The 26,939-nt window shown below is 32.5% G+C and overlaps 8 protein-coding genes across 12 annotated transcripts; 4 read left to right on the top strand and 4 right to left on the bottom strand.

The window, feature by feature from the left end:
• Positions 1-160: 160 nt before the first annotated feature.
• On the bottom strand, positions 161-2,528 carry LOC136418199 (nuclear envelope phosphatase-regulatory subunit 1-like). Of its 2 annotated transcripts, none has more exons than XM_066404190.1 (4): positions 2,352-2,528; positions 2,217-2,300; positions 461-595; positions 161-408 (listed from the first exon to the last, which is right to left on the bottom strand). In XM_066404190.1, exons 1-4 carry the CDS (start codon positions 2,377-2,379, stop codon positions 260-262), a joined length of 396 nt encoding a protein of 131 aa, XP_066260287.1. In that variant the 5' UTR covers positions 2,380-2,528; the 3' UTR covers positions 161-259. The 2 variants fall into 2 exon arrangements, with proteins under 2 accessions (XP_066260287.1, XP_066260288.1); XM_066404191.1 differs by having other exon boundaries at positions 2,217-2,288; positions 2,352-2,527.
• A 308-nt stretch (positions 2,529-2,836) lies between these two features.
• Positions 2,837-3,538, top strand: MED10 (mediator complex subunit 10). Its single transcript, XM_066404133.1, has 3 exons — positions 2,837-3,086; positions 3,142-3,225; positions 3,297-3,538. The coding sequence occupies exons 1-3, from the start codon at positions 2,965-2,967 to the stop codon at positions 3,484-3,486; spliced, it is 396 nt and encodes a 131-aa protein (XP_066260230.1). The 5' UTR covers positions 2,837-2,964; the 3' UTR covers positions 3,487-3,538.
• A 310-nt stretch (positions 3,539-3,848) lies between these two features.
• On the bottom strand, positions 3,849-5,776 carry eIF3e (eukaryotic translation initiation factor 3 subunit e). 2 transcript variants are annotated; one of them, XM_066404130.1, is made up of 8 exons: positions 5,607-5,776; positions 5,188-5,466; positions 4,886-5,132; positions 4,633-4,831; positions 4,440-4,579; positions 4,205-4,388; positions 3,993-4,149; positions 3,849-3,936 (listed from the first exon to the last, which is right to left on the bottom strand). In XM_066404130.1, exons 1-8 carry the CDS (start codon positions 5,694-5,696, stop codon positions 3,910-3,912), a joined length of 1,323 nt encoding a protein of 440 aa, XP_066260227.1. In that variant the 5' UTR covers positions 5,697-5,776; the 3' UTR covers positions 3,849-3,909. The 2 variants fall into 2 exon arrangements, with proteins under 2 accessions (XP_066260227.1, XP_066260229.1); XM_066404132.1 differs by having other exon boundaries at positions 4,889-5,132.
• A 2,083-nt stretch (positions 5,777-7,859) lies between these two features.
• On the top strand, positions 7,860-9,026 carry LOC136418159 (ankyrin repeat domain-containing protein 54-like). Its single transcript, XM_066404121.1, has 4 exons — positions 7,860-8,031; positions 8,168-8,303; positions 8,535-8,669; positions 8,723-9,026. The coding sequence occupies exons 1-4, from the start codon at positions 7,940-7,942 to the stop codon at positions 8,903-8,905; spliced, it is 546 nt and encodes a 181-aa protein (XP_066260218.1). The 5' UTR covers positions 7,860-7,939; the 3' UTR covers positions 8,906-9,026.
• Positions 9,027-10,790: 1,764 nt separating this feature from the next.
• Positions 10,791-15,684, bottom strand: LOC136418152 (sphingosine kinase 1-like). 2 transcript variants are annotated; one of them, XM_066404113.1, is made up of 8 exons: positions 14,725-15,683; positions 12,421-12,731; positions 12,168-12,364; positions 11,929-12,030; positions 11,666-11,778; positions 11,479-11,614; positions 11,212-11,320; positions 10,791-10,992 (listed from the first exon to the last, which is right to left on the bottom strand). In XM_066404113.1, the coding sequence occupies exons 1-8, from the start codon at positions 15,439-15,441 to the stop codon at positions 10,905-10,907; spliced, it is 1,773 nt and encodes a 590-aa protein (XP_066260210.1). In that variant the 5' UTR covers positions 15,442-15,683; the 3' UTR covers positions 10,791-10,904. The 2 variants fall into 2 exon arrangements, with proteins under 2 accessions (XP_066260210.1, XP_066260211.1); XM_066404114.1 differs by lacking the exon at positions 11,929-12,030 and having other exon boundaries at positions 14,725-15,684.
• Positions 15,685-17,417: 1,733 nt separating this feature from the next.
• Positions 17,418-19,536, top strand: ICA69 (islet cell autoantigen 1-like protein). Its single transcript, XM_066404137.1, has 6 exons — positions 17,418-17,785; positions 17,837-18,010; positions 18,061-18,270; positions 18,323-18,516; positions 18,567-18,687; positions 18,761-19,536. The coding sequence occupies exons 1-6, from the start codon at positions 17,559-17,561 to the stop codon at positions 19,188-19,190; spliced, it is 1,356 nt and encodes a 451-aa protein (XP_066260234.1). The 5' UTR covers positions 17,418-17,558; the 3' UTR covers positions 19,191-19,536.
• A 566-nt stretch (positions 19,537-20,102) lies between these two features.
• Positions 20,103-24,888, top strand: LOC136418189 (rho GTPase-activating protein 8-like). Of its 2 annotated transcripts, none has more exons than XM_066404175.1 (10): positions 20,103-20,392; positions 20,477-20,599; positions 21,400-21,533; positions 21,974-22,128; positions 22,181-22,379; positions 22,431-22,549; positions 22,606-22,781; positions 22,841-23,038; positions 23,089-23,195; positions 23,440-24,888. In XM_066404175.1, exons 1-10 carry the CDS (start codon positions 20,353-20,355, stop codon positions 23,608-23,610), a joined length of 1,422 nt encoding a protein of 473 aa, XP_066260272.1. In that variant the 5' UTR covers positions 20,103-20,352; the 3' UTR covers positions 23,611-24,888. The 2 variants fall into 2 exon arrangements, with proteins under 2 accessions (XP_066260272.1, XP_066260271.1); XM_066404174.1 differs by having other exon boundaries at positions 21,382-21,533.
• Positions 24,778-26,386, bottom strand: LOC136418198 (adenosine 5'-monophosphoramidase HINT3-like). Its single transcript, XM_066404189.1, has 4 exons — positions 26,345-26,386; positions 25,755-25,947; positions 25,257-25,450; positions 24,778-25,202 (listed from the first exon to the last, which is right to left on the bottom strand). The coding sequence occupies exons 1-4, from the start codon at positions 26,369-26,371 to the stop codon at positions 25,128-25,130; spliced, it is 489 nt and encodes a 162-aa protein (XP_066260286.1). The 5' UTR covers positions 26,372-26,386; the 3' UTR covers positions 24,778-25,127.
• Positions 26,387-26,939: the final 553 nt, after the last annotated feature.

Raw genomic sequence — 26,939 nt, 5'->3', positions numbered from 1 at the left:
TCTTGAAATTCCTAATAAAATGGGACCGACATTCGGAGGAATATTAAATGAAGTCTATATTATCGGAATTTATATTTGGCTCCTACTTTCTGCCGAAGACAGGTATTCTCGGGGTGGTTGACGCAATGGTTTTAATTACATAAAACGAACGATATCTATCATTGTTATGATTTGCAATAGCCAATTTATTTCAAAATTTTTGGTAACAAAAATCATCGTTCACAATAAAAACAAAACCATACTAGATCTAAATTATGTGTCACGTAATATTCGTAGGCCTCGGTCGAAGTATAAGTTTCCCAGTGTCATCGCAGGACATATTGAAATCCCGAAGGACCTCCCGCGCTCGGGAAGTTATTATTGATCCAGCTATGACTCTTTTGTGGACTCCCAACAGTAAAATTATTACTAAAAATTTTAGATAAATCATCGGAATCTGAGATTTATGTTACGGACTTACTGAGAATGACTGTGGACAGTATGAAAAATAGATGGTTTGTTAGTGACTGTGATAAAGAAACTACTCTGGTTTCCGGGTCGAATATCCACTGACTTCCTCCAGTGGCTACACATATTGACACTACTGCTAAAACAACTGAAAAGGAAAACAAATTATTTAGGATTACTTTGCTGGGAAAGACTTTTTAATATTGTTTCCTTATCGTAACCAGATAGTTAAACATTTCTATTTTAAGCTTATAGAGATAATCACTTATTTAAAGTTATGATCTTCTTTTTTTATTTATTCACACAGGAGTAAGATCTTTAAAACAAAAAAAAGGACACTCCATTGTGCTTCATTACTACTGGCACTTCTAACTGTCTCTTATTGGAGACAACAGACATAAATACATAATATTCCTCACACCAAGATTAAAACTCTAAGTAAAAAAAGAAACATTTTACAGTAGAAATGTACAATATGACAAGGTTTGTAGCAAAGCTACAAAAAAAAATTCACTCAGAAAGCAAACACAACATCTCAAATAAACTGAATTTGTAGAAAAAAGTATATAACATTTCTGTTTTTTTTAAGGCAGAAGTGATTATAGAAGAATTAAATTAAATCCAACTAAATATGTATTCAATTTTGAACTTCCTAAAAGTATAAAACTATAGTTTCTCAGAAAAGCAGTGCGACAATACAGCTGCGATAAAATCAATAACACTTTCTAACATCAATCACGGTCTTGCTTACTGTCTATAACCTACAACATTTAGTGACAACGTTTTATAGCAGTTCCTAGGAAACGCTCGCTTAAAGGACAATATGATTGTGAAAGTCTCCCCTAAAAAATATGACAATTCTGATAAAATAAATACTATGTTTAGTATGCATATTTAATAGTCATGGGAAGGTCTTAGAAAGAATTCTTCAGCCTAATTTAAATTACAAATGTCTGAAAAAGTAAAAAAACATGGAGGACACTAGAAACCAACCTAAATCATTTCATAAAGGTTTGAATAGAAGATTGTTGGAAGTTGGAAATGACTAACTATAGATTCATATAAAGTTACCATAACATAAGAAATTAGAAATATAACCATCACATAAGGAAAAGTGTCTAATGCATGTCATATATTACCAAAATGTTAACTTCTCTCTAGACCTTTTCATACTATAACAACACTCTTGCACCATGCAAACAAAACTCAAAATTTAATACATTGAAAAGTAATCAGTGTGTTCCTAGTTTTCAAACAATTAGATTGATACCCAGTGGTACCCAGCCAATCTAATTCATTTTGATTGAAAAATCATATAGTAGAGATCCAATCTGATCTGGATCAGCAATTTCCAAAGGACTAATATGATAAGGAACAAGGGATTACCATAATTCCATTGACCACAGCATGATGCCCTGTGTAATAGTGTTCAAACAAATGAAGTGACCAATGAAAAGAAGGATTCATTCCTAGGAGCTAACTAACATTATATATCCTCAGGACAATGGAATGTCACATTAGATTAATGAATGAATGTAATTAATCTTCTTAATCATCTTCATAAGTTCACATTATTTGTTTTATTGGCCAGATTATAATGTTTCAGGAATACCTTACCAAAAAACAACTGTATAACTCTTCTTTCATCAGCAAATTTAAGATGTTTATCCCTTTAAGAATATTCTTCGATATTATATATATCATTTAAGACATTTTAGACAGTACTGTGCAGGCTATGAATTGTAGAGATTAATTAATCCAATACTTACTTCGCCACCTTGTAGTTGAAGGGTGCAAACAAGCAATTACTTCAGTGAGTCTCCTCTCGAAGGCCTTCAAATCTATAATAATATCTATTTTATAGGTTATGAAATTTTTGTGCCTGCGAAAAAAGTCGAATTTACCTTCGCAAGCAGTCTGTTCTAAAGACATTATTGTACTTTAATGATTTAATAAATGTAGTGAGAAGAATTATTGCTGATTTTGTAAATATTTTCCACTTTACATACCCAAAAAATGTTAAATAAAAACAAAAATAAAGATTCCAAATTCAAAAAGGTTGTTCGTCCGAACCAATGTCAAAAAAAATTCAACATCAGCTGATGTCAATGAAGGTAATATCAGATTTTGACGGAATCAAACATAGAGTAATAGTATACTCTACTTGCTCTAGTGCTGAACATTCATGTGACCAATTAATAAATACCATAGAAACTTGCATGAAGATATTTTAATAGTCATTTGATTGTATTGTCTTTAAAGAAAAAACATTGAACCGCTATATTCTAGTATCGTTGTCGTTGTCAATATGTCAATCTGGCGTGATGTGGAGAGGGAGGTCTAGGGTTGATGAGAGTGAGAAGGATAGACAAGGAACAGGAAGCAATCAGAGTTCTTGGTATAAACGCAGTTATAAGGCGAAAGCGTAGAAAAGTAAAAACTGGTCAAAAATTTTCATTTCTCATTTAAATATTAATTAAATTACATTTTTTCCCTATAATTCTAACACAAAAAAGTATGGCATCTTCCTTGGAAAACCTGGAGGCACAACTGGAAATGTTCATTGAAAATGTACGACAAATACACATAATAGTAAGTGATTTTCAGCCTCAAAGCCAAAACGTCCTGAATCAAAAACTGTAAGTACATATTCTTTCATTTCTTTCTATAAATTTTCACTCACCATCTCTTCAGGCAAACCATGGTTCATGGCCTCCAAGAAGTGGACAAATTAAAATCTCAAGTGCAAGATGTACATGTGCCTTTAGAAGTCTTTGAGTAAGTACACCACTTCTCAGAATTAATGTATTGTGAGAGTTTTTCCAATAATGTCTTATTTTTCTTTTTAGCTACATTGACCAAGGCCGTAATCCCCAGCTTTATACAAAGGATTGCATAGAGAAAGCCCTAGCTAAGAATGAACAAGTCAAAGGAAAGATTGATGCCTACCGCAAATTTAAGGCTAATATGTTACTTGAGCTTAGTCGGACTTTCCCCAATGAACTTAGTAAATATAGAGCATTAAGGGATCACGAGTAACAATAAAGTTTAGTATAAGGGCACTTTCATTAATATATGTATATAAATATAATTCAATGTTTTTACTTATACATATATTGTTATTTTTTTTATCCATAAATGGAATATTTATTTTATATATATGACAGGCTATTTTGTGAAAGGAAAGAGGAGCCACATGAAGTAAAAAGGGATGGCCTAACAAGCAAAAAGAACCTAATCACAGGACTCTGGTGCGCCACCTCCCTTTACTACTACTACTTTTGGTTTTTATTCAGTTACTCTTTAGTTATTTCATATTGTAATGTCAAATATTGTAGCATTTTGTTTATCTGCTCTATTGTACAAAAAGTTAACAAAAAAAACTGTTCAAAAGTCTCAAATAAGTTTAAAAGTTTTTATTTAACTTCTGTAAAAATTACAAAAATTGCCTTTTTAATGTAATTAAAATTCTTGATTTCCCCAACGGATCTGTAAGAAAAAATATCATACTTATCCACATTTTATAATATTTACTGCACCCTTACATCAGTTCTTGCCTTCAATTTCCTGTCAATTAAACTGCACAGTGTCTCCGATCGCACTGAAAGGGAATCAATTTTTTCAATCAACTGTTGATAGGGACTTAAAGGTTGCGCCCCCATAACGACGTGCCCAAGTTTAGAATCAATTTTAGCATCCAACCTGTAATTTTTAGATAAAGCTAAAATCAAATTGATGCAATAAAAATGCTTTTTACCTAGCGTTTCTGATCAAGTTTACAATCCAACATTCAGCCTCATCAGGGTTCATGTTCAATTTTTCTGCTAACATGCCAATGCTAATACATTGATGAATACGACAAAAAGTTTCAAAAATCATCAATCTAGCATTTTCCACGAATTCCTCTAAACAGGAAATTAGGAAAAAGTCATTGTATAGCACTAAAATAGTCATTTCATTCACTTATAAATTAAAGCTACACTAACTAAAACCTGTTTGACAGTCTTGCAACTTCTGTCTAGCACCATCAAAGTCAAAATTGACATACAAATGTTCCAAAAATTCAGTTATTGGGTCACGGTAAGTGTAACTTTCTTGCTGAATGACTTTTACTAAATCTTTTAACGCTGATCTATAAATATACATAACTTAAGAAAACAATTTCACTTGTATTCCACTTTCTACCTTCTGCCTCTGTTGATGATTACAGCAGTAGCCAAATATCTCAATATATGGGGACACATGGTTTGAATGGCATTTAAATAATGAGGTCTATACAAGAACATCTCAATAATTAGTTCTCTACCCATGGCATGGTTAAAGAAGATAAACAGTGACCAATGGATCAACCAAGTCCTTTGCTGAAGAAGTTGTAAACTATTGCCTATAAAATTTAACTTTAGAACTTTCTGATGACTTTCCTAACCAGATATTGTACCACCGAATTGATTAGGACTGTTGTCAATATGTTCCCTCAATTTGTTTAAATCCTCTAAAGCAGATTCCCAGTTTTGAACCAGTATTTCAGAGGCAAATTTTCCCCAAAGTGCACTCAAATAGTTTTTGTCACTGGGTGAAAGTACCAAAACACAGAAGTAAAGATATGAGGTAGATATAGAGTAGTTACCACATTCATATCTGTACTTTGCCAAAGTATGAAGAGAATTAATCATTTCCATATCAAACTAGAAAAAGTATGTTAAACAAATTTCTAAGGCGAAAATGTAATTTGAAAAATACCTTGACTTCCTTCTCCAAGTAAGTAATCAATGTTTTGGAATCCCTCATATTCTCCATGTTCTTCATAATATCCTCATTGCCCATTATGGTCAAAATAGGTTCAACTCTTTGCTGCAATTCTTGCAACTGAGCAACTACATGTTGCCTCCTTTGTTTCAAATCATCTGGGATTTCATCCCTCGGGTACAACTGTTTCCGGATATCAATAGCATAATCAATCATATTGGTCTTGCTCAGAATTTCCAGCTTTGCTTTCAGGACTTCAGTCTCATCATATATCTGTTTAGAGAGTCAAATGCTCATAAATTTTCGTATAAGAAGAGGAATTCAATTTTTATATAAGAAAATATGGGTTTAATCTCAGTTAACACATTTTTTAAGATGAGGTATCCTAACCTTAAAAACAGGTTTGTGCTTACCTCTTTAGCAGAGAGGAATTCCAGTAGTGGGAATACTAGATGCCGGTCTAGATACTGCCCTATTTTTGCTGTTAAATCGTATTTTGCCATGGTAAATTCTTCAATTTCCAATTTTTATACGAAATTCAACTTAAATCTAAAACCAATAAGATATGCTATCACTCTTTATGAATTTGTCCGGTTTGACGTTTGAAATTTGAAGTGTTTCACGTTTGACATCGACGTTGCCAGGTCTGAATCATATCTTAACGGCCTACGAAATAGCAACGTTAAATGAATGGGCGGTTTGGCCACGTTTGAGCAATAGGATGCAACGGTTACCATGACAACTTTTCTTAAAAGCACAACACAACATACAAACAAATTTGGCGGGATCTTGGCGCCAAATTTCGGGCTAAAAAAAGAAAAATATCATTGATCTTTGTGATGGTGCAGATCCGGAGCTGGAGGATCTTCAATATTGTAAACAGTTAGAGTAAAGTAGAGTAACTTCGCAAAGTTTTTTTTCATTGTAAAATACACTTGTTACACTTGTTTATTTTGAACTGCAAAGGTGAATTTAGTTTTCATATATTTCTTATAAGTCGGGGAAAAATAGACAAGAAATTCGAAAACTTCATTTTATTAAAATAATCAAAAAACCAAAGTTAACTTTATAGATTTGTTTGTGTACTGTGAAACTATTTCTTTGAATGTGCAACTTTTCGTCCGTTTAATCAAGTCTATATCTATTACCGTTTCCAGAATCCTTATTTTGGGCACAGTGTAGATTGCTTTAAAATGCGCGTAAATATTAGACTTCACATTAAAAACATAAAGAATCCATATCTTATGACATCTATTGAAAGTTACAAGAAAAGGCGTGGGCGCAGAGTGGCGCACCGTTGCCCTTTTTCTTAACTTCTTGTTAAATAGAGGTTGCTGTGATGTGATTTAAACTGATAGATTGACAGGAAACATCGGCTCACCATTAACGGCGATCATAACTAGGGACTTCTGTTGTTATATGTTAACAAGACCGTCTTGTTTGCAGCCTAGTTCCTGTTTTTAGTTAGTGTTTGTTTTGTGTTCTGTTTACATTTATTTCTTATTTCAAATTTAAGTTAATGTTTTTCAAAGTTAGAATTAAAGAAACTAAGTAGAAATGTCATTTATTCTTGTTGTAAGTATTTCCATTGTTCTGAACGATTCGCGCAGTCAATGTACCTATTGTTAGATACTCAGTGATGCTGGATTGTAATAACTCGATCCCTGTAATGTACAAGTAGTACGTATCTTATGATGTTAAAGTATCGTAAGAAATATTAATTAAATTAACAATATTAATTAAATTAACAAATACGGGGGAATTATAACATAGAGACGTCCATAAATTACCGTAAATCTTTGATTCTTTGTTGAATGGTTGAGGTAGGTCATTGAAGCCATTGGTGCCATGATAGTGGATCAGATCATAGAAAGACAATAAATCGCGAGAGTCAGCGTAAAAGAAACTGGAAAAAATAACTTTCTTAGGGTGCTTCTGGAAATATGCTTTGTGTTTTTTAATTATGAGACATTTTAGACCCTCAATTTAAAACCGATTAAAAATATATTATTTTTTATAATTATTTGTCTTCAAATCCCCATAGTTTATAAAACTGTAGAGTGGTTATTGATTTAATTTTGATGAAGTTGATTTTCTTGCATTTTGCCTCCATAACACAAATAGTTTGTTTAAACTGTGTTAAATTACAATAAAATGGTATTGCAATTAAGAGACAGAAAAGATAGATTTTTTGTTGCTCTCTTCTAATTATGGTAATTGTAAAAATCTGCTAGATATTACTATTTCTTCGTAAAGTTCTGAAGGTTTGTCCCTTAAGGACGCCTCTGAATTTTCTCGTTAATATAACTAAAAGACGCACCACAATAAATTGGTATTAAACAACGTAAATTTGGAAACTTTTTCCCTTATTTTGTCTGAAGGAATATTTCTTTAAAGTTGCGCGGAATATTTTGGAAACACCCTGTATAAACCTACATTTTTTAATGAAAACTTACTTAAACTGAGACTTGGTCCTACATATATTTTGAGTAATTACTGGAAACATCACTTCACATTAACCCGTTTGAATCTGAACAGATATTCAGATTCATGATACTTGGAGAAGAATAAAAGGTTTGGACAAGGTATCAGAAACTTTACTGTCCAACAATGTACTTCTAAGTAAAATTCAAAATTTAATACAACCCCTTATAATTAACATTTCCTGGGACATCCTGTGTGTCCCCAAAAACAAGAATTATTCCTAGAAGCAGTCAGCACAAACAATCTTTATGAAGTTAAGGGAATGTTAGATCAAGGGATAAGCGCTAACACTGTTAATGATTTAATGTCTGGAAATACATTACCCAGTTCCTTACATATAGCATTTTTACTAGAGTAAATTCGTGTAAAGAGCACATTTTGTAGTAGGTACTTAGTACTCATCAAGGTAGCTGATGTTTAGATTTGTGGTTTTTCTAGTTGCATAATAACTATTTAATTAAATTCTAATTTGACATATACACATTTTCAGGAATGTAGAAATGATATCTCTTCTGCTGAGATATGGAGCCGACGTGAATAAACCAGACTCGCTTCATAATACTCCCCTACACTTGGCAGCAATATTTTATGATATGCGTATAATGTGTTTACTACTTCTTCACAAAGTACGTAATTATAGCAAGCTAATTTCTGCGTCTATTAAACCACTTAGTACTTCTTGTATGAAACTTGGTTCAACTGAATCACAACTAGTAGGTGCTTGAATTTTCCCATGAAAATAGCATTTCTAATTTAATTTGCTACAATTGGGGATAATATTGCTATTCTTATGAGATGATTCACGTTCAATTCATCCTCCTTTTATACAACTGAGTCTTAATGTCTGCTGATTATAGGCTGACGTAAGCCGTGTTAACTTGGATGGTAAAAGACCGATAGATTATGCCGCAAAGTCGGGAGAGATTAGGCAAATAACCGATGCAACCGATGAAAAATTGCTAATCAGGAAAACGACAGTCCAAGTAGATGAGGTGCGATGAGTGTTAAAAAAATTGAATGTGCTGACAGTAAATCAAACTTTCAGATAAAGCGTCTACCTACCGCCGCTGCCAGAGGAACTTTTCAGGCCAATAATGATACTCTTTCTGACCTCGATGCAACTCAGTTGCAATTAATGAAGTTGTCAATTAACTCAGTACCAGATCATCTTTTGGATAATGCAATGAAGAAGCTCCTAGTCGATATTGAGCAGTTGAAAATTACATAGACAGTTTTTTTAACTGCATTAGTAATAGTGTGCGACAATGAGAGTGAATTAGACAGGATGATTTACATTTTAACCAAGAAAAATTAACAGCGGAAAGAACTTGCAAAAAAAACAGCTCATTTGAACTTACAGCTTAAAGGTTTATTTTGATAGTTTGCAGAACAGCATAAATTATATATTACGTAACGAAGCTTTGAAATACAAGTTCATAGGAACTTTCCTCTTTGTTTTTATGAGAGCTGTCACCCGTTAGTTTTCTAGATTAAAACCTGATTCACCCTGTATTATTGATATTAAAGACTTCACACAGTTGACAATTTTAAAGTACAAATGAGAGTATTTATAGTATTTTAATTTCTTTTTAGTACCTATAAGACTGTTTTCATAAACTGTGACATTATTAGTAACTATTCTAAGACAATTTTATCTTGAACACATACATATTACATAGTATATATTATTTTAATATATCTATAATGTTTACCTTTTAATTACGATCTTTTTCAATGTTTTTTCTTATCTGTGTAACTCGTAGACTATGAAGAGTGGCGACCTATATTATTTCAACTCCACTTAAGCATTATTTTAAATTTTGTTATTGCTTATAATGGTTATGAATAACAATCCTAGGATGTTCTACGACGAAAACAAGATATTTTAGAAGGTGACTAAATGCACATTTCCAATTTAAAAGAATGTCATAAATGTAATCCCAGAAATTGCTCGTTGCTGAAATTTAAGGTCCTAAAATTGGAAAACGAATTCACAATCTTATCTTTACAGCTCCTAATTTATAAGATATATGCTTTAAATTTGGGGGCGACTACTATTCAGGATATACAGGATATGATTTCTCAGTTGCTGCTAACAATCTACGTGATGATAGTTATTGTTCCGGACATCAGGGTATCCTAGCAGTGTGTTGAAAACCTAATTTGCGATTGAGAATCAATGTATTTGAACGGTAGTTGCTAAGAGCTAAAGTATTTAAATATAACAATGGTTTTTTCAGAAATTTATTTTCAACATTAATATATAACATACAACTAGAATATCAACAAAAAAAGAACTGTACAATAGTTAAAATCCTGCTAAATTTGGCGTGTTTTCTATATTTTCTAAATTAGTAAATTTTCACTACTAACAACGACTAATACGAATAAGATAAAGAACCATACCTCTTGAAGTTTCAACAGTTGAACATCTAAACGATCGACTCCCAACAAGTTTCCAATAAATATACTTCATGCTAGTTAACTTCTGTTGGAAAATATGGAAAGAATGTATTACGAGGTATATTCGATTAACTCAAAGGCATCTTTAGTATTTCTTTTAGAACTTAGACTAAATTCAATAACTGAGACTATACAAGCGATGTTTTATAACTGTTTCACAGCCCTCCTCGATCTATTAATGTATCTTTTCGTCGCCTTTAGAACTAGAGCGAAGAATAATGATGCCTAACAATTACAATGTTTTCTGCCAATATCGGTTACGGCATAAAGCTATTTAAGTACGTAAGAAATAACTATCAAACCTCATTGAACTGGAATGTATAATTTTTCACAAATGCGCGTATAAATACTAAATTTATATGTATATACAAAATGCATATTGAAATAAATAAGACAAAAGATCTAAATTGAGCCGATAGGCAAATCTTGTTGAAAAATATTTGTACTTCAATATCATGATAAAGGTACGGTGTACACATGCGATAAAATATACAATCTGCCATGGCTTGCAATAATTTTAAAATAAAAAAATAATAAATATAATCTAAACTCATAGAGAAAATAATTATAAAATAGAGCAATAAACTCCTAACGAAACAATTATTAAAATAGAGCAAATGGAGTGTTGACTTGGAAAGAATAAGCGGAGCTTAGAAACTATCGAGCCGTATCAGAAGCGGCTCCAAAGTAGATAAAATCACAACCTTGGACTTTTTTCCCAAGCTGGAGTATCGGTGGTTCCCACGGGAAACAGAATGCTCATATCAAGGAACCATCACCCTACACAGAGCAGGGAAAACTTCTGCTTGGATGGGGCCGTAGTCCACACGCTCCCCGTCAACTGTCATGTACCTATTAAAAATATGTTAAATTTAATGGTTAATTATTAAAACATTACATTTTGTTTAATATTTAAACTTAAAAATTTTTTTTTTTTTAATTTTATCTTAATACCGCAAAATTTAAAAACTTGGGAGTTACTAACACAAAATTTTTGAAATTTCAACTTAGTATCTCAAAATTATAAGTGGCCTTTGTTTCTTAAAGTTAAAAAAATGCTTAAAGACTTACCCGACTTGTGACATATCTGGTTCTATCCTAAAAGCATTCACAGGTATTAGTTCAATATAGCCACTGGTGTCCGTATTTCCGTTCATTGCGTGTGCCCCAGTGGTCAAGCCTGTACGAATTTTAGGAAGATACATCAAAAACTTTCACAATCAAACTTGATCTATTAAATTTTTTTTAACAAGACTTTTTCCTGGCATCTAAGCCTTCCGCTATACATATATTTGACGGACCACGCTGTATAACGCTAATAATATGGAATCAATCTACCTAAAAGAAACTGAAGCAATTGCGACCTCGTTGCGCCATGTTTAACTATCAACAACCATATTCTTGCATCGTTGAGCCTGGCTTCAGGAGCAAAGAGACACTCTTCTCCTAAATGAGTTTGGTATGAAGCGTGAACCTGAAGAACGTTTAATCATATGTGTCCTGTAAATGTATTTGGTGCAATTACCATTACGAAACGACCGTCAATACACTGCCACCCACTGGGCAAAGAAGCTGTTAAACTGGGCAGCTGCGAGGCAGGTCCATACATCCTTCTATTAGTCGAATCCACATTGTCTCCTAGCATAACATTTTTAATTTAACATTTTTTAAGTTAAGCAGGTTAGCAATTTTTTAAGGTAAATTTGCAAAGACGACACAAAATAAATCTTTAAAAGCAGAAATTGCAAGAACCCCGTTAAGTGTTAAAAGCTTTTGCAAACTGATTACCTAATCCGCTATCTGTAGTCGATTGATAAGAACTGCCACCAGTTGAAAAATAGGCGCTTCGTCTTGAACGCGCACTATACCATGAATCTACCCTTGGCCTTCCTAAAAACAACACGCAACTGCCACAATACCACAATTTACATACGCACAATATTTAAGAGAAGGATGCATGCTCAAGAAGTGCGTTTTTTACAAGTAACATTTATTGTAGTGTAAAATCCCCAAAGAGGCGTCATTACCTTCTTCAGTCTCTAAATGCACTACTGGAGGCAAATCCAACACATTCCCTTTGTTAGCAGGACTATGGAATACATTTTCCGAATGAGAAAGAGATATGGAGCTAGGAATGTACCACAGCTTGCCCTTATAAGATCTTAGACCTATCAATCTAGCCACCGACCACACAGTGAACCTAGTGCCCCCTAACATTCGTAATCTAAAATCAACGCTTGTTCATCATCCCTATAGTGTAAGCGTTAAAACTTAACATGCCTTTCACTCTCAATGTCAATATCAGATAACAATCCCCAGCCAACAGAGAGAAACGAAAACAGAATATGAGACACTGTTTCCACCCGGACTAAGTCCATGGCTTCGCTATGTCCTCTAACAGCTGCCAGGGCCGCTGGCAAAGTGGGGGAAGGTATATAAGGCTCCTCGCAATGGTGGGCGATGCTCCGCGCTAGGCCATTTCCCGAACCACCTGGGACTACCCCTATAGGTATTGATCTGAGCATTTCGGCCCAATCGGGTCGCTCGAAGAGGCCATTTATTATTTCAAAGATAATGCCATCTCCGCCTACCTGAAAAAGTATATCTGTTCTAGGTATATGTCTCATACACAGATAGGGATTGTAGAAGTGGTGGAATTCCACACTATCCTAAGTTAGAACTACATATTTGAAAATAGTGTGAAATTGCACCGTTCGCACAACCCCTACTTGTGGGAGCGTGTGGACAAAATAAAAGGAAAAATAGAAAAGTATAGTACTGAGGAAGGTCAAATATGCATTATGTTAGCGCAGGAACAAAATAATAAATGGTTTGAAATAACTATTATTACTCGGAACTTAAATTCCATGTTATTCGCAATTAAAGAAACACTTGTCTTGTAGTAACTGTGACAAATCTAACTTATCTAAGTTTTAATGACTGCAATGGGCATAATTGTCCACAGTTTTGTTGAGTTATGGTAAATACTTATACCTAAAGCTATGTTGTTTTTTTACTTACAACGATAATTTGTAAACCATTTGGTCTTTAATTATTAAGAAAAAACCTGTGATTAATCTTGCGGAGAAACACGAATCACTTTTATCGCAAGCAGCAACCTTGGCCATATACAATTTATTAAAAAAGGCAAATGCTTTATTTTCTTAAAATGCCAACGGTGAAAGCAGACATCTACCTTGAACCTTGAAATTTACAGTAGAGAAGATCAGGAATGGTTGACTACAGGGGTAGGTCGAGGGTTAGTTGACACATTCCATCTAAGTTTGGAATTTTAAGCATTCACGCAGATGTAAAAGTCGATAAGTTGCAAATTACCCAAATTTCAACTTTGCTATTGAACATTTACTTTGGTAGAGCCAAATCTGCCTTAGGGTTGGTTGATTTAAAATTTATATGAGACTGATCGGCACGCGTGTCAATCAATTTCGATTAGCCAAATATACTTTAAAACATCAATAAAGATTCATAGGAAATGTTGCTTACGCCTAAAAATATTAAGTTAGACGGATTTATTTTCTCACTTGTTGAACATAAATCAACAGTTAACTACTTGTACTTGTGTGTGAAACATGTTCATGATACTTATTCCATTTAAGTGAACTTTTGCCTGTGTCGTTCAGATTAAAGGTTCAAATAGAGTTAATTATTGGTAAATTTTTCAAAATGTAATATTATTTAAATTTTGCAACGGACCAAAAGGTTTTGTAACGATTGTGCCGAACATTTCTAGTCTTCCTTATTTACTTAATAATTATTTGGCGATTCATCATTAGTGGCAATAACTAATTGAATGTTTCTAATAAACTTTGCAACAATGAAGTTTTAGTGTGTAATGTAAGTTTGATAGGTCAACTAGTTGTCTAACTCAATTTGCATGTAGAATGAGAGATCAAAAGATAGAAAATGAAAATATAAAACTTTCTAGATATTGCTTGCTATCTCATCAATGCAATGAGATATTGGATTTCAAACAATATGATCAATATGTTAAAATGAAATTCCTGATTAGAGTAAGAAAATAATTGTTTACTTTAGAAGTATTTTTCGGCTTCATGAAGTCTGTTTACAGTTTGGCTTACGTCATTCAGCTAAATGACCAAATTTTTATTAGGATTATATGACCTATTTGCCTTCTAGAGCAGATTCAGTTACTAATTGATCAGCATCTACAGATTAAATATATAACCCTCTTGCTGCTTGTTTTCAACAGAAGTTTTAACGCGCCTTTAAGAAAATAATAAAGATTTCATTAAAGTAAATATCTATTTCAGGTATAAAATATTAAAAATTTACTTAAATAAAATTAATAATGGATACTTTAATCTAATTAAAATTTTTGTGATTAATAATCTTAATTGTTGGCATTTTCAATAGATAATTAAAGTCTCAATATTTTAGAGGAAATATATACTTACATAATAAAAAGAAGAATAAGAATAAATAAGAGATAGAACCTTGCCACATAAGCTATAACATATCTTGGAACATCCTTCAATTTTCTCATCCAATTTTAAATTAACCTTTAGACCCTCGATAAAAAGGTATTTAAGTGACCTTACTTACCCCAATAATCCCTGTCCACTGTGCCAGACTATTACTCCTAACAAAATCTCTTGCAAAATTATAATGCTTTGTCATATATAAATCATAAGGAATCTCAGCCTCATTCAAAATAGGAGCGACTTTTTGCTGGAAAACCTGTTTTCCTTTGCCAGATCCACTTTTAGGATTGCACAAAATAAGCAACCTTTGAGTCTCCTTGTGTCTTGTAACTGAAGAATAATCAATCAACATTGAATGGCTCACTATTTCACCTCTGAGCAATTTTTTAATGGTGCATCTCCATCTTTGAGCCTCCTTGTTATTGTCCTCATATTTATCAAACGACCTGAATCTCAAAGTAATAATAGTCCTCTCCCGTTTCTTGTTCATATGTTTTGAGGCTTGGAAAATGTAGGCATAAATATACAAGTAGGCACTAACATCTGAATCGTCCAGATCTGCAGAGTTCTCTTGGACAACTTGGAGACTGTCAGATCTGGGTAAAGACTGGCAAGTGCAATTTTGAGCTTTCTTCTTGCTCCTAAGGCATTGGCACCCAATGATGTCTTTTATGGGTATAAGTTGTTCTTTGACACTGTGTTCACTCTCTTTTATTAGGTGCAGGCCCTTTGAGGTCAATCGAACCCGAAAGGTATTATTCTTCTTTGTCACGACATAGAATGTTTCTTCTAAGAGAATTCTGTCTTGAAGAGGCTCTTCTAACGGTTTTAGTTCCATCGGGATTGTAAGATTAAGTTAGAAAGGACTTGGAATTTAGTGATTAGATAATAAAATATATGGGAAAGTTGGATTCACTACCTGGTAATGGTAAGCGGATAATATGACACATATTTATTTGAAGCGCACAAAACGGTTAACTGGAGACTACTGACTAAAGCGAGAACAATACAGAAACATTACTCAAGTAATTACTACTTTTATCTTGATTCGAATTGGAAATAAATTGAAAATGTGATAAACAACCGTGGTTTTAAACACATACATGTGTTTTTAAAAAACCGGATCTGCGTCTCAAGAGGAACAAAAGACACTTCCATTAATAAGTGTACTCTGAACTCCGTCTTCGAATAAACCAAGTTAAATATCGTTACTTTTCTGTCGATCTCGATATTATCCCTCATTCGATATTATAGTACAATTAAATTGTGTGTTACTTTGTTTAAGTAACAATAAATAAAACATCCTTTTTAAGAATTAATTAAGAATTCATTCTAGTCCAAATAACCAATAAATCAATAAAAACAAGACATGAAGAAAACGTGAGTTTAGTAAGTAATAATTTTAGCCTGTACCTATTTTAGTTCGTCGTATATTGAAACCTTTTTATAAACAGAACTAATAATGTCCTCAACACCAAGATCAACCCTGAAGGTTCCCAACCCACTTATATTCTCCCCAGCAGAAGACGATATTAAGAGAGAAAAAGCTTCTGTAACTATGAAGAATGCAAAATTATTTGAGATTGTAAACACAAATCAGGAGGCCTGCCAAGAACAACTGCATGCAAATAGGTTGAAAGCCCTTCGAAAAGAACTAGATTATTTAAAAGAAACTGCCTGGAAGTACGAGCCCATTGAGAAGTACATGGGACAAAGTACTCAGTAACTTAAAAGGTTTGTTGTATTTTATTTCAGAAATCTTGTATCTGAATTTAATTTTTCTTCAATTTTATTTAAATAAAAATTTCTGGTTGCCTATTAGAAAGTGTTCTCAAAACAGTGAAGGCAAGATTGTTTTCTAAGAAAAATACTAATGATTGTTTACATTTCCTATTAAGTCAAGAGGGGCTAGTTTTGGCCTAATGAACAGGAGTACTAAATGGGAGTTCTATAGATGTTTTTAGGATGTTTACTATTACATACAATAATTTCACACATACTATCGACGTACTATTTTTTAGAAAGATGGTTTAACTGCTTATTTAGTTTGTAAATTCTTTTAACAAGGAATCAAACCTTTTCTACTATATTATTCATTAAGATATATTGTTGCTATAATATTAAGCCAGTTAAACTAAATGGACTGTTTTGTGAAACTAGTAAAAGTTTAATATTATAATTTATTATAATCCTAAAATTAAAAAATCCCAAATAGGTACCTAACATTTGTGATAGATATTTTTTGATATCAGTGATAAAAAACAAGATTGTTGATTTTAACAACGATAAAGCCATCATCAAAACGTCCTTAAAAGATATTCAGTAGCCCAATGTTATCAGGGTAGGAGACAAGAAATAAAACGTTTTCTTTTGCTAAAAAAATTGCTTATATTTCAATCCCAGTTTTAAGTTTTAGAAAAGCTGAAACGAAAATAGGTGACGCTTCATAAATAGGATGGGACTAGAACTGTACTTAAATTGGGTTATTACTTCAAAAGATATATCACCAAGAAACATACCAAGAGTGATAACGGCTAAAATTTACCATATGTCTTCCTACTTAAGAAGGGCACATGACATTTAGCGATGCATGAATAAATCCATGCAAAATTAACGATATATTATATGTATAACTTTTGCTAAAACCCATGCAAACAATGATTGAACAACTTATAATAATTAAGAAATTAGAACCTTACTAGAACACCATCCATTCATAAATTTTGCCCTAATAAAATCTAATTAATGAAATAAAATGAATGAAACAGCTGATCAGAATGACATCTTTGACATGTGCCACTCTGTCATTTCTACAATTGGGTTCGCCGCTCATTAGATCCGACGTGGTTCTCCCTTCTCTTTGTTGTCATACGAAATGTACTGTTTTGAAAATGTATTGATTAACTTAACTTATCAGCGGATGCACTAATCAAAAACGTTAACAACGTGCCTACAATGCTACCTAACAATATGCAGCACCAGTACTGGCTCACCAAAAAAAGCGTTTTGAGAAAATTAGGTGGTAAGGAGGACGAATGTATAATTTCTTCCGATGCAGAGTTGGATGCCAAATTAGAGCTTTTTAAATCAGTAAACGAAAGCTGTCTACAACTGCAACGAGTTATAGACTTGTACCAAGAGAGACTGTGCTATTTGGCACAAGAGGAGAATGCATTAGGAAGGTAGGATTCTTATCTAGAAAAAGTTTAAATAATGGGCAAGATACTTCATAGATACTTGAAAGAGTGTGGAAAAAGTGAAAAGAACGCCAATGCAGGACAACTTATGACTACTGCTGGAAAAGCTCTAGCTTACACAGGGCACCAACGCCTAACTGTCAGACCCCCCTTAGTAAGACTGCACCATGAGGTGGAAACTTTTAGAGCTCGTGCAATCACAGACACAAGGTAACCATAGAATATCCACTAAAGTATACTGTGAAAGCTCTCATTTATAGAGTGACTGTGACTGAAATGGAGAAAGCAAGGACAGAATATCGAGCTGCTTTAAGTTGGATGAAGTCTACTTCCAGTCAACTGGACCCTGATACTGGTCATGGTTTGGAAAATTTTAGGAAAGCTCAGTCTTATGTGAAAACATCCAAAACTAAGTTTGATAGATATACCTTGGCCTGTTTGCAGAAGGTTGATTTGTTGGCAGCTGCTCGGTATTATCACATTTTGGACTTAATATTTATTTAATGAGATAAATATTTATAGGTGCAATATGTTTTCACATGCCCTTGTACCTTATCAAAAAGCATTGCATTTGTTTGCGACAAAAGCATTAGAAACTTTAACTTTGGCAACCACAAAATTGCAAAAAGTGGAGCCTTATGATTTTAGTGTAGTATCTGAGTTAAATGAAACTCCAAAAACTGATAAGGAAAAGGGCACTACTGATGTTAATCAGGGTAAGCTATATATATAAAGAAATTATTTAGATCTCTTTTTTTGGGCATAGTTGAAGATAAAAATGGTGCTGACTTCTTTGAAGATAAGGACAGGAAAACATTTTTCAATGCTGAGTATACTGACAAAGAGGACAAACAAATGAAAACAGATGAGACACAGAAAGAGAGGAGGTAAGTATATTAACTACAGCTCATGCTTTTGAGATTTTAAAGATATCATTTTACATTATTCATGTTTATTTAGAGAAACTTCAGAAGAACATGAAGAATCAACTTCCAATTTATTAGGCAATGACTTTGCCCCACCACCTCTGCCAATCCTATCCATTAACAATGAATCATCTGATTCAAAACCAAGCTCAGCTTTACTAGATCTTGATATTTCTGTCCCCAGTGACATTCTGTCTGATCTCATAGGAAACACAGCCAGTTTTATGCCTTCTCATTTAATGCAAAATAGCACTGGGTTAGATTTAGGGTCTCTGGAAGATTTTGAACATTCAAAAAGTGATGGTGGTATCACAAAAGTGGAGAAAATGAATAAGAGTAAGGTTTCTTCAACTAAAAGTGCGGGAAAAGCGGAGAGTCAGATGTCATGGTTAAGTCTGTTTGCTGAGTTGGATCCTCTGTCAAGCGGGGTTATGGAGAATAATGTGGCCGGGGATAGGGCGTAAATGCATTGTTTTTCAGTGTTTGTCATGCTGAGATAAACTAGTTTTTTAAGAAACTACATAAAGTATTATTTTGATTTAGAGTAGAGTTTTTGTGAGGTATGGTATAGAAAAGATTGTTACAAATCCATAAATACGAAAGTTATGTATTGGTTCAGCTTGAAGGAGGAGGAGGATACATTCCATTATTAATCTATTATTGTGTTGTTCTCAACATTATTTTTTTATCACGCTTTGCATCTGATTTGTTTACTTTGTTAGTTTTATTTACACTCTAGTCTCAAAACTAGTCTCATTGGTAATCTCGCACTTTTGTGTTTCTCTAAAGATTAGACTATTATTAATAATTATTATCACTTGCGTATTTTAAATATGTACGTATATAAATAAATCGATATAACATTATAATATTCAGAGTTTTAATTAGGTTTTAAGTAATTTTCTGCCCTAAATAAAGGTTAGCGCAAAAATGATAACAGATAATGAAAATCTTACATTATTTAAAAATTTACATAAATATCTACTTTCCCATATGGTGCAATAAAATTATGTAAATATGTAGAGTTGATAATAATTGCATATGCAACTAGATAAAGCGTAAAAGTGAAAAATAAATAGTTGTGTAACCTCTTTCTTGGTAGGATCTACGATGAAATTGTTAAAGAGTTTATTTGTTTCACATTTTGGAAAACTTAAACTATGCAGTTGAGTAAAGTATTTTTTTAGAGTATTTACGATATAAAGTATGCTAGTAATAGTATAAATAAGAAAAAATATAAGAAATGAATAATTTTACACATTTTAGACAATTATTACGTCTTGTACTGTAACTTTAAATGTTGTTCAATTATGCACATGGTTTCCTTGTTATTAAAATGAAAACATCGATTTTTGACGTTTACCATTTACGCCATTTTTAAAGAACGTCACCAAAAAAATTGAAAACAAAAAGATAAACAAAAAAGAAATATTACTTTTTAGGCAAATTAACATTTCCAAACAACGCCACAATTTCAATTAATTATTGCGCAATAACATAAATCTAATCTCTTAAATTGATTTGCCTTTAGTTGTAGCTAGAAAAGTCCTAAAACCGTTTCCCACGTCTGGGTGTGTTTGAAATGTTTACAATTCGCATTCTTTAAAAGATTTTTTCTCAATTAAGATGGATTCTGCGAAGCTGAGCCCTACGAAAAGTGGCCCAGGTAAATTTAATCTAAGCCCGATGCTAATTGATTTAAAATATAAATATTTGCTTTACACTTTTTTATTAAATAAATTCTTATCAGTAAGCAATGTGGGAGATAATGAAGAACCCTATCCAAGTTTATCAGACTACCATGATTATGAACCTAATCTCGAGTTTGATGATTCAGAATTGCAACAAACACCTAATTCTGGTTCAATATCAGGTAAGTTCCTACAATAATTTTACTCACAGTTTTGTTACTGGTACTGTCTCTTATATTGTGAAGGTAAGGTAACTCATTCATGAAATAAATTGTTCTTCAGTAAAACACCATAAGTAGGTAACAGACCTATAGCTCTATACCAGGATTATACAGGGTATAACACATAACATAATGCATGAGAATTGTTATAGTTTTCAAGATACTCATACATGTACTCTTAATTTGGGCCACACTATATAGGTGATTCATATTTATTGTTGAGTAACTCCTGGTGAGCACTTAAAGTATTGTTATTTGAAAATTATGCAAGTTCATATCCCCTTAAGCACTATTAATATTAGCAAGGCAAGGTGTAAGTAGTAGTACATCTAATTCTAGTGTTACAGTTTTAAAATTATTTTTATTTTATATGTGAATAATTCCTTAAGTTGTTTATTAAAATTAATTAGTTTTAGTTTGTGACTAAAAAGTTTGGGTTATATCCATAAGCTTAACTGTCTTAGTTCTTCTAATAACCCCCCTGCAAATACATTTGTGATCAAAACGGTCAAAATTTTGTTGGTATTTATAAGAAAAGAATTATCCTTGTCCCAATAAAAATTGTTTAGTAAATGATCATTAATCAAATCATTGGCTTGACCTAAATCTTTAATATATAAATTTGTCTGCAATTTCATATGAAAACACAAATTGAATGGATCACTTAATAATCAAACCTCCTCCTTAAATATTCATTCTCAATTAGACTAGTCTAAATAAAAAAAATTAAAAAAAATTTGCAGCTGATTTCATACACATAGAATCAAATGGAGTGATGACCATGGGAACTTCTCCAGTTGCTGAATTTACAGATGAAAATTATGAAGAAGAACTGGCAGATGCTCGTGATGAGAACTTTGACAGTTTAATATTCACGACGTCGTCATACCCAGAGGTAAGAGGTTTTATACACATTCATTAACTATTTTCTAATAAGATAATAAAATAGTAAAAAATTTCTAATTAATTAACCAAGCAGGTAAATATTTAATTTTATCTAAAGTTTTATCTTTTATGATCTTAATTTTTGTTAGGTAATAACCTTTAGTGTTATGGCGCTAGTGTTGTAAGGATTACTATCCTTAATAAGATAAAGGTGTTTAGAATTAAGTTTTTTCTCTTGCGTTTTTGTCCCATGAAAGATAATGTCAATTTCAAATTTATTCAAAATTATTCAATTATTGAAGTCATCAATTTACTTAAAACCTAAATATACAAAATAAAGAAATTATTACTATTTATAAATACATATATTCACTTATAAGTATGTTAATTTGCAATTCAAACTCACCCAGTTTAATACGCAAGTTTGCCCCAGTAATGAACTTTTCATAGGTGGGTGAGGACTCAGCTTCTGAACAGTTTAGTGGAATTGCAAAATACAATATTGTAGATGTAAAGGGAGATGATTCTGTCGGACGCAAAGTTATAGTGCTATATGCCTCTAGGCTACCACCAGCCAAGGAAATTGATCATGGTTTACTTCTAAAGTAAGTCTCAAATGCTGTAAGTCTCAGCAAATCGAACTATTGCTTCTTTCAGCTACCTGAAATATACTTTGGAATCATATGTGAAGCAGGACTATAGCCTGATATACTTTCATTATGGTTTAACCAGTAAAAATAAGCCTAGTTTGGGATGGTTAGTGCAAGCTTATAAAGCTTTTGATAGGAATTACAAAAAGAACCTTAAATCCCTGTACCTGATACATCCCACCAGTTTTTTAAAGTTTGTTTCACAGGTAACACATATAATAATATATTATAAATCTGTACTTATTTCCATTTGATAGATTTTTAGACCTTTGATTAGTGCCAAGTTTGGAAAAAAGATTAATTACTTACACAGTCTCAAGGACCTCAATGAGGTAGTACCTATAAACAAGTTAGATATCCCCAGTGAAGTTATAGAGTAAGAGAGGTTTAAACTCAGAAATATCTTGTGTTACGCCTGGGGTTTCTTGTCAGGTATGATCAGAAAATAAACGGCAACTTGCCAATCCCTAGCGAAGTAGATTCACTGTCTCAGCCAGCGATACCAACTCAGCAATTCGGCGTTACGTTGGAATTCATTAAAGAAAACTATCATGTGACCATTCCTCCAGTAGTAAAGCAATGTGTGGAATACTTGGAGCAACCTGATGGTAAATCGCAAAGATTATAATAAGGAAAATTGGAAAATTATATTCTTATGTTTGACTAGCTCTAGAAACTGAAGGAATATTCAGGAGGTCGGCTAATGCCAGTAAAGTTCGACAATTGAAAGAAATTGCAAATTCCGGTCAGATTTTAACATTCGAGGATCCTCACGAAGCGGCGGTTTTGCTAAAGAAGTTTCTCAGGGAGTTGAAGGAGCCTCTGTTGACCTACGCTCTGTACGACGAAATTATGCAATTTCAAAGTCAGTTTTAATTCATTTGTTGAGTTAAAGGTAGTAATTTTTTGTTTTAGGTTGGAGCAAAGATGAACAGTTGAGGAATGTTTCAATTTTAGTAATGGAAAAGTTGCCAGAAGATAATTATAAAATTTTGAAATATATTATTAGCTTCCTATCTAGGGTAAGTACAGATTTAGTTGGTGACACCAGTTTCTTGACATAAGTTTTTCGCAATGCGATTTATTGCACTACAAATAATTTGCAAATTAAGCTATCAATAAATTTCAAAATAAACTGCTGGAAAAACCAAAAGAGAAATCCTCTTTTTCCGTTTCTAAATTACGTATTTTCAAATTTAAGGTAAGATATACTGTTGATTTATGAACATCCGTCTGTGTATATTTTAAACCGATTACTCGTTACAGGTAATGGAACGATCCGACTTGAATAAAATGAACGCACAAAACTTAGCTGTTGTATTCGGACCGAACCTGGTATGGTCTGAATTAGTTTCCATGTCTTTAGCTGCCATAGGGCCCATAAACATGTTTACACATTTCCTTTTGCAGCACCACAATCAAATCTTCATGATTTAATTCTCTTCATTTCTCTCCAGGCAATTATTAAATTTCCTTTCAGGTAATTATTAAATTTCCTCAGAAATCAAATGCTTAAGCATTAATATCTTTCGCCGTTATTTCCGGTTTTTGGCTGTAACAGCAAAAGATATAAAAAAAATAGAGGTCTTTATATAGACTATTAGTTGCGTCTCTTTTGTCCAATCGGTAAGTTGTATAAAAATGCATTATTAACACTCCATGTCTAAATAGAAGCATGACGGGTAAGCTACAGTAGATTGTTATATGAATATATTGTATAGTAATATATTTTTATCGCTATTATGTACTGTATATTCTCCAGAATTTAATACATTTTATATTTGGGGGAGGTAGCCTGAATTTACAAGAAAAAACATTCCCATCTTTGGTAGTTGTGACCTCCTCTTTGTGCATTTTTTCTACAAATTCCATTAACAATCATAATAAATATGTGATTTTCATAAATTCCTGAAGATTTCCTTCCAGAAGTTTGTTGCCATACACATTTCCCAACCCATTAATATGTTTGTTTGCCATAAAACGATCGAATAGAGTATATAAGAAACGATATTTTGTCATAGTATAATCATAACCAATCGTCCAATCATACAGCTGTTTAGGGGATAAATATCATTAAATGTATTCTAATTCTTATCCCCTTTAAGTTTCCTTGCGACTTCCAATGTGACCAGAAACTATTTACCGTACGTTTTGAAGAAAAACAACAATACAGTGTCTATTGTGATAAGGTTTTGTTTTACAAGGAGCTTTTATAAAAGGCGGCTTACCCATATTAATCGAATGTTAGGATATACAAATTTTTATAAAACGTAAACGTACATAAACAAAGACTTAACTACATAGGCATAATCTTAGGGATTAAAATGTAGGGTAGATTGTATAGCATTAGCATGGTCATATGAAACGTCATTGGACATTTCATCCCGGTGCTAATTATATTTTACTAATTTAATTATGGATAATACCTATTAAAACATAGTCATAATACCAAAGAAAATATATTGTTTTTCATGGATTGGTATCAAAAGGAACTTCGGTGTATGACTTTCGTAATGTAATTTTGTTGTACCATTTGCTTTTTTGTATATTGTGCATTTATGTTCCAGTAAAAATGTGGTGATTCTAATCTCAGTATTAACTGCAGATGTTTACAGTCATTTAATATTCCATTCTAATTCTATTTTTGTACTACTATTATCTTTGTTTTAGTAACACATTGTTTTTATTTAACATTTAATAAAAGAGTCCAATACATATTCTGGTTTTGTTCAGTTATCCCAATGCTTTCAAAAAATCTCATTAGTCCAAAGTTTCCATAAATTTATAATTAAAATCTTAATAATACATAGTCTATTTTATTGATTTTCCATAAAATATCACATATCACAATCAATAATAGTGTAATAACCAACCATGCCATAAACAAATAATATTTGACTATAATTTTATCTACACTCACTTAATAATACCACAATACCCATGAAATTTAAACATTATAATTTATTGTTAATTTGCCTCACCTCCCCTTGCTCAATAAGTTTATGCAGTTTCCTTTGGATTTGTTCTGCCTATAAATAAAAAAGAAAATGTTTCTCCACATAAGATAACATTACATTACTTACTGTAGCAAACCACAAAGAATTGGCCATAAACATTATTTTATGCAAGAATGACATACTGCTGGCTGGAGAAATCAAATGCAAATGCAGGTGATCAACAGTGTTAAAAGGGGGTAAGTGGAACCCCAGTATTAAATCATTTACATTTCCGCCATGTTCTTGAATTACTTTCTTTCCTTCAGATATTAATCTTTCTACTGAAAATATTGGAAACTGCCTTGCCTGTTATTTTAAAACAAAAATATGAATTATGAAGAGGAGGAACAATAAGGTAATGCCATTATGACAATGTTTGAATGAATTTATTTTTAAGAGTAGATAACTTTTGCAAGGCTGGGTTTATTACATTTCTTTATTATTAAATTGCAATTTTTAACCCAGCCTAAGAATTGGTTGTAATAATTTAAAAATAATGTGGTACTAGTAAAACATATTTAATCCCTATTATATGAGTCTGATTTTTAGGTTTTAGAGGCCTCCTTTATTTTAGGTACTACTTACACAACCCTTTATGGTCAGGTGTGTTCAAACTGTTAACATTCATTATATGTTCCTTTGGTATTGCCAGATAATGGTGTTCAGCTGCTGGCTTAATATCTTTGAAAATAATAATTTCAGGATTTTCAAATTGAATATCTGCAGGAGCATTTTTCTGAGTAATTTTGCAAAAAATGCAGTTTCCATTGGCAGACATCTAGAATAAAATATTTTATGTGAGGCAATTACATTTTAAATAACAAATACAGACTTATTAAAGTTTCTTCTAAGTTTTCTATTAAATGAGAGTATTTAACCTTTCTTATAATGTGTAATTGTTTTCTAAAATTGGATTTTTTTCTACATGTCCACTTTAGATTGACGTGCCATTCAGAGTCCAATTTTAATAAAGAATTTTTCTTCTAACTTTATTCCTCATCGCGTAACTCATATTGAAACAAGACTCTGAATGATGCTTAAAAATAGTCTTGATTAGTATTTTCTGAAGATTGTAAGTTTTGTATTACAGGTTGAGTGATGTTATGAGTGGAATTTGCGGTAGAAAATATATTAAAAGCAACCAGTATTCAAATATAAATATTGCTAAATTTTACCATTGTGGAGTGCTGTAGATCTGACATGATAAACAAAACAAACATAACCTTGTTTTTTTCACGGAATAACTAATCAACATTCGAAGTGTCTTTCAGTGTGTGTCGGTGACGTCACATTTTTATCTCACTTTATACGCGCGTCATAAAAAAAGAACGAGAGTTACATTCTCAGGCAAATGCAGTGTAATCACATTCCACAAATTAATTCCAAGATTTGTCTCAAAGCAGCAGTTCCCATAAAACTGCTACCATGCATTTTCCTGGGAACCCGCATTCATCCTTGATAGAAGTTTAGTTCGTTCAAATTTGTTTAGTAGTAGTGGCAGTTGTAATTTAGCTTTCGCTTGGGAATAGACAATAAATTTTTTTTTAAATCGAATTTTCATAAATCCGATTTATAACTCGAGAATGACCCAACTGCGAAGTCCTATATATATTCTGTGGCTTTAAATGAACGGTTGTGGGAAAGTATGGAAAAGGGGGAAATGCACAAGATGGCCGACTATTGCTTTAACTCCGGCGCTGTCACATTTATTACTTCGACATAATAAATTGTAGTAAAATAGAAAATACTGAAGAATCGTGATGTGTGAAA

This window comes from Euwallacea similis, chromosome 33 (genome assembly GCF_039881205.1).
Source record: "Euwallacea similis isolate ESF13 chromosome 33, ESF131.1, whole genome shotgun sequence".
Classification (NCBI taxonomy): domain Eukaryota; kingdom Metazoa; phylum Arthropoda; class Insecta; order Coleoptera; family Curculionidae; genus Euwallacea; species Euwallacea similis.
The sequence above is the reverse complement of the archived record's forward strand: the minus strand, read 5'-3'. Positions and strand labels throughout refer to the sequence as shown.

Excerpts from the sequence above, each read along its gene's own strand:
- ICA69 (XM_066404137.1), top strand. The coding sequence starts at position 17,559 with ATGCTACCTAACAATATGCAGCACCAGTACTGGCTCACCAAAAAAAGC. Across the intron at positions 18,271-18,322 it reads GATTTGTTGGCAGCTGCTCG|GTGCAATATGTTTTCACATG; the intron begins GTATTATCACAT and ends AAATATTTATAG. Across the intron at positions 18,517-18,566 it reads CACTACTGATGTTAATCAGG|TTGAAGATAAAAATGGTGCT; the intron begins GTAAGCTATATA and ends TTTTGGGCATAG.
- eIF3e (XM_066404130.1), bottom strand. The coding sequence starts at position 5,696 with ATGGCAAAATACGATTTAACAGCAAAAATAGGGCAGTATCTAGACCGG. Across the intron at positions 4,832-4,885 it reads CAGTCCTAATCAATTCGGTG|GCAATAGTTTACAACTTCTT; the intron begins GTACAATATCTG and ends TAAATTTTATAG. Across the intron at positions 4,150-4,204 it reads AACTTGATCAGAAACGCTAG|GTTGGATGCTAAAATTGATT; the intron begins GTAAAAAGCATT and ends TAAAAATTACAG.
- LOC136418152 (XM_066404113.1), bottom strand. The coding sequence starts at position 15,441 with ATGGAACTAAAACCGTTAGAAGAGCCTCTTCAAGACAGAATTCTCTTA. Across the intron at positions 12,365-12,420 it reads ATTGACATTGAGAGTGAAAG|ATTACGAATGTTAGGGGGCA; the intron begins GCATGTTAAGTT and ends CGTTGATTTTAG. Across the intron at positions 12,031-12,167 it reads GCATTTAGAGACTGAAGAAG|GAAGGCCAAGGGTAGATTCA; the intron begins GTAATGACGCCT and ends TGTTGTTTTTAG.
- LOC136418159 (XM_066404121.1), top strand. The coding sequence starts at position 7,940 with ATGTTAGATCAAGGGATAAGCGCTAACACTGTTAATGATTTAATGTCT. Across the intron at positions 8,304-8,534 it reads GTTTACTACTTCTTCACAAA|GCTGACGTAAGCCGTGTTAA; the intron begins GTACGTAATTAT and ends TGCTGATTATAG. Across the intron at positions 8,670-8,722 it reads CGACAGTCCAAGTAGATGAG|ATAAAGCGTCTACCTACCGC; the intron begins GTGCGATGAGTG and ends TCAAACTTTCAG.
- LOC136418198 (XM_066404189.1), bottom strand. The coding sequence starts at position 26,371 with ATGTCAGATCTACAGCACTCCACAATG. Across the intron at positions 25,451-25,754 it reads ACCTGACCATAAAGGGTTGT|TAGAAAGATTAATATCTGAA; the intron begins GTAAGTAGTACC and ends CAATATTTTCAG. Across the intron at positions 25,203-25,256 it reads ATTCTTTGTGGTTTGCTACA|GCAGAACAAATCCAAAGGAA; the intron begins GTAAGTAATGTA and ends TTTTATTTATAG.
- LOC136418189 (XM_066404174.1), top strand. The coding sequence starts at position 20,353 with ATGGATTCTGCGAAGCTGAGCCCTACGAAAAGTGGCCCAG. Across the intron at positions 21,534-21,973 it reads CGACGTCGTCATACCCAGAG|GTGGGTGAGGACTCAGCTTC; the intron begins GTAAGAGGTTTT and ends AACTTTTCATAG. Across the intron at positions 23,039-23,088 it reads CGAAATTATGCAATTTCAAA|GTTGGAGCAAAGATGAACAG; the intron begins GTCAGTTTTAAT and ends TTTTTGTTTTAG.
- LOC136418199 (XM_066404190.1), bottom strand. The coding sequence starts at position 2,379 with ATGTCTTTAGAACAGACTGCTTGCGAAG. Across the intron at positions 2,301-2,351 it reads AGAACAGACTGCTTGCGAAG|ATATTATTATAGATTTGAAG; the intron begins GTAAATTCGACT and ends CCTATAAAATAG. Across the intron at positions 409-460 it reads ACTGTCCACAGTCATTCTCA|TAATAATTTTACTGTTGGGA; the intron begins GTAAGTCCGTAA and ends TAAAATTTTTAG.
- MED10 (XM_066404133.1), top strand. The coding sequence starts at position 2,965 with ATGGCATCTTCCTTGGAAAACCTGGAGGCACAACTGGAAATGTTCATT. Across the intron at positions 3,087-3,141 it reads AACGTCCTGAATCAAAAACT|GCAAACCATGGTTCATGGCC; the intron begins GTAAGTACATAT and ends CCATCTCTTCAG. Across the intron at positions 3,226-3,296 it reads GTGCCTTTAGAAGTCTTTGA|CTACATTGACCAAGGCCGTA; the intron begins GTAAGTACACCA and ends TTTTCTTTTTAG.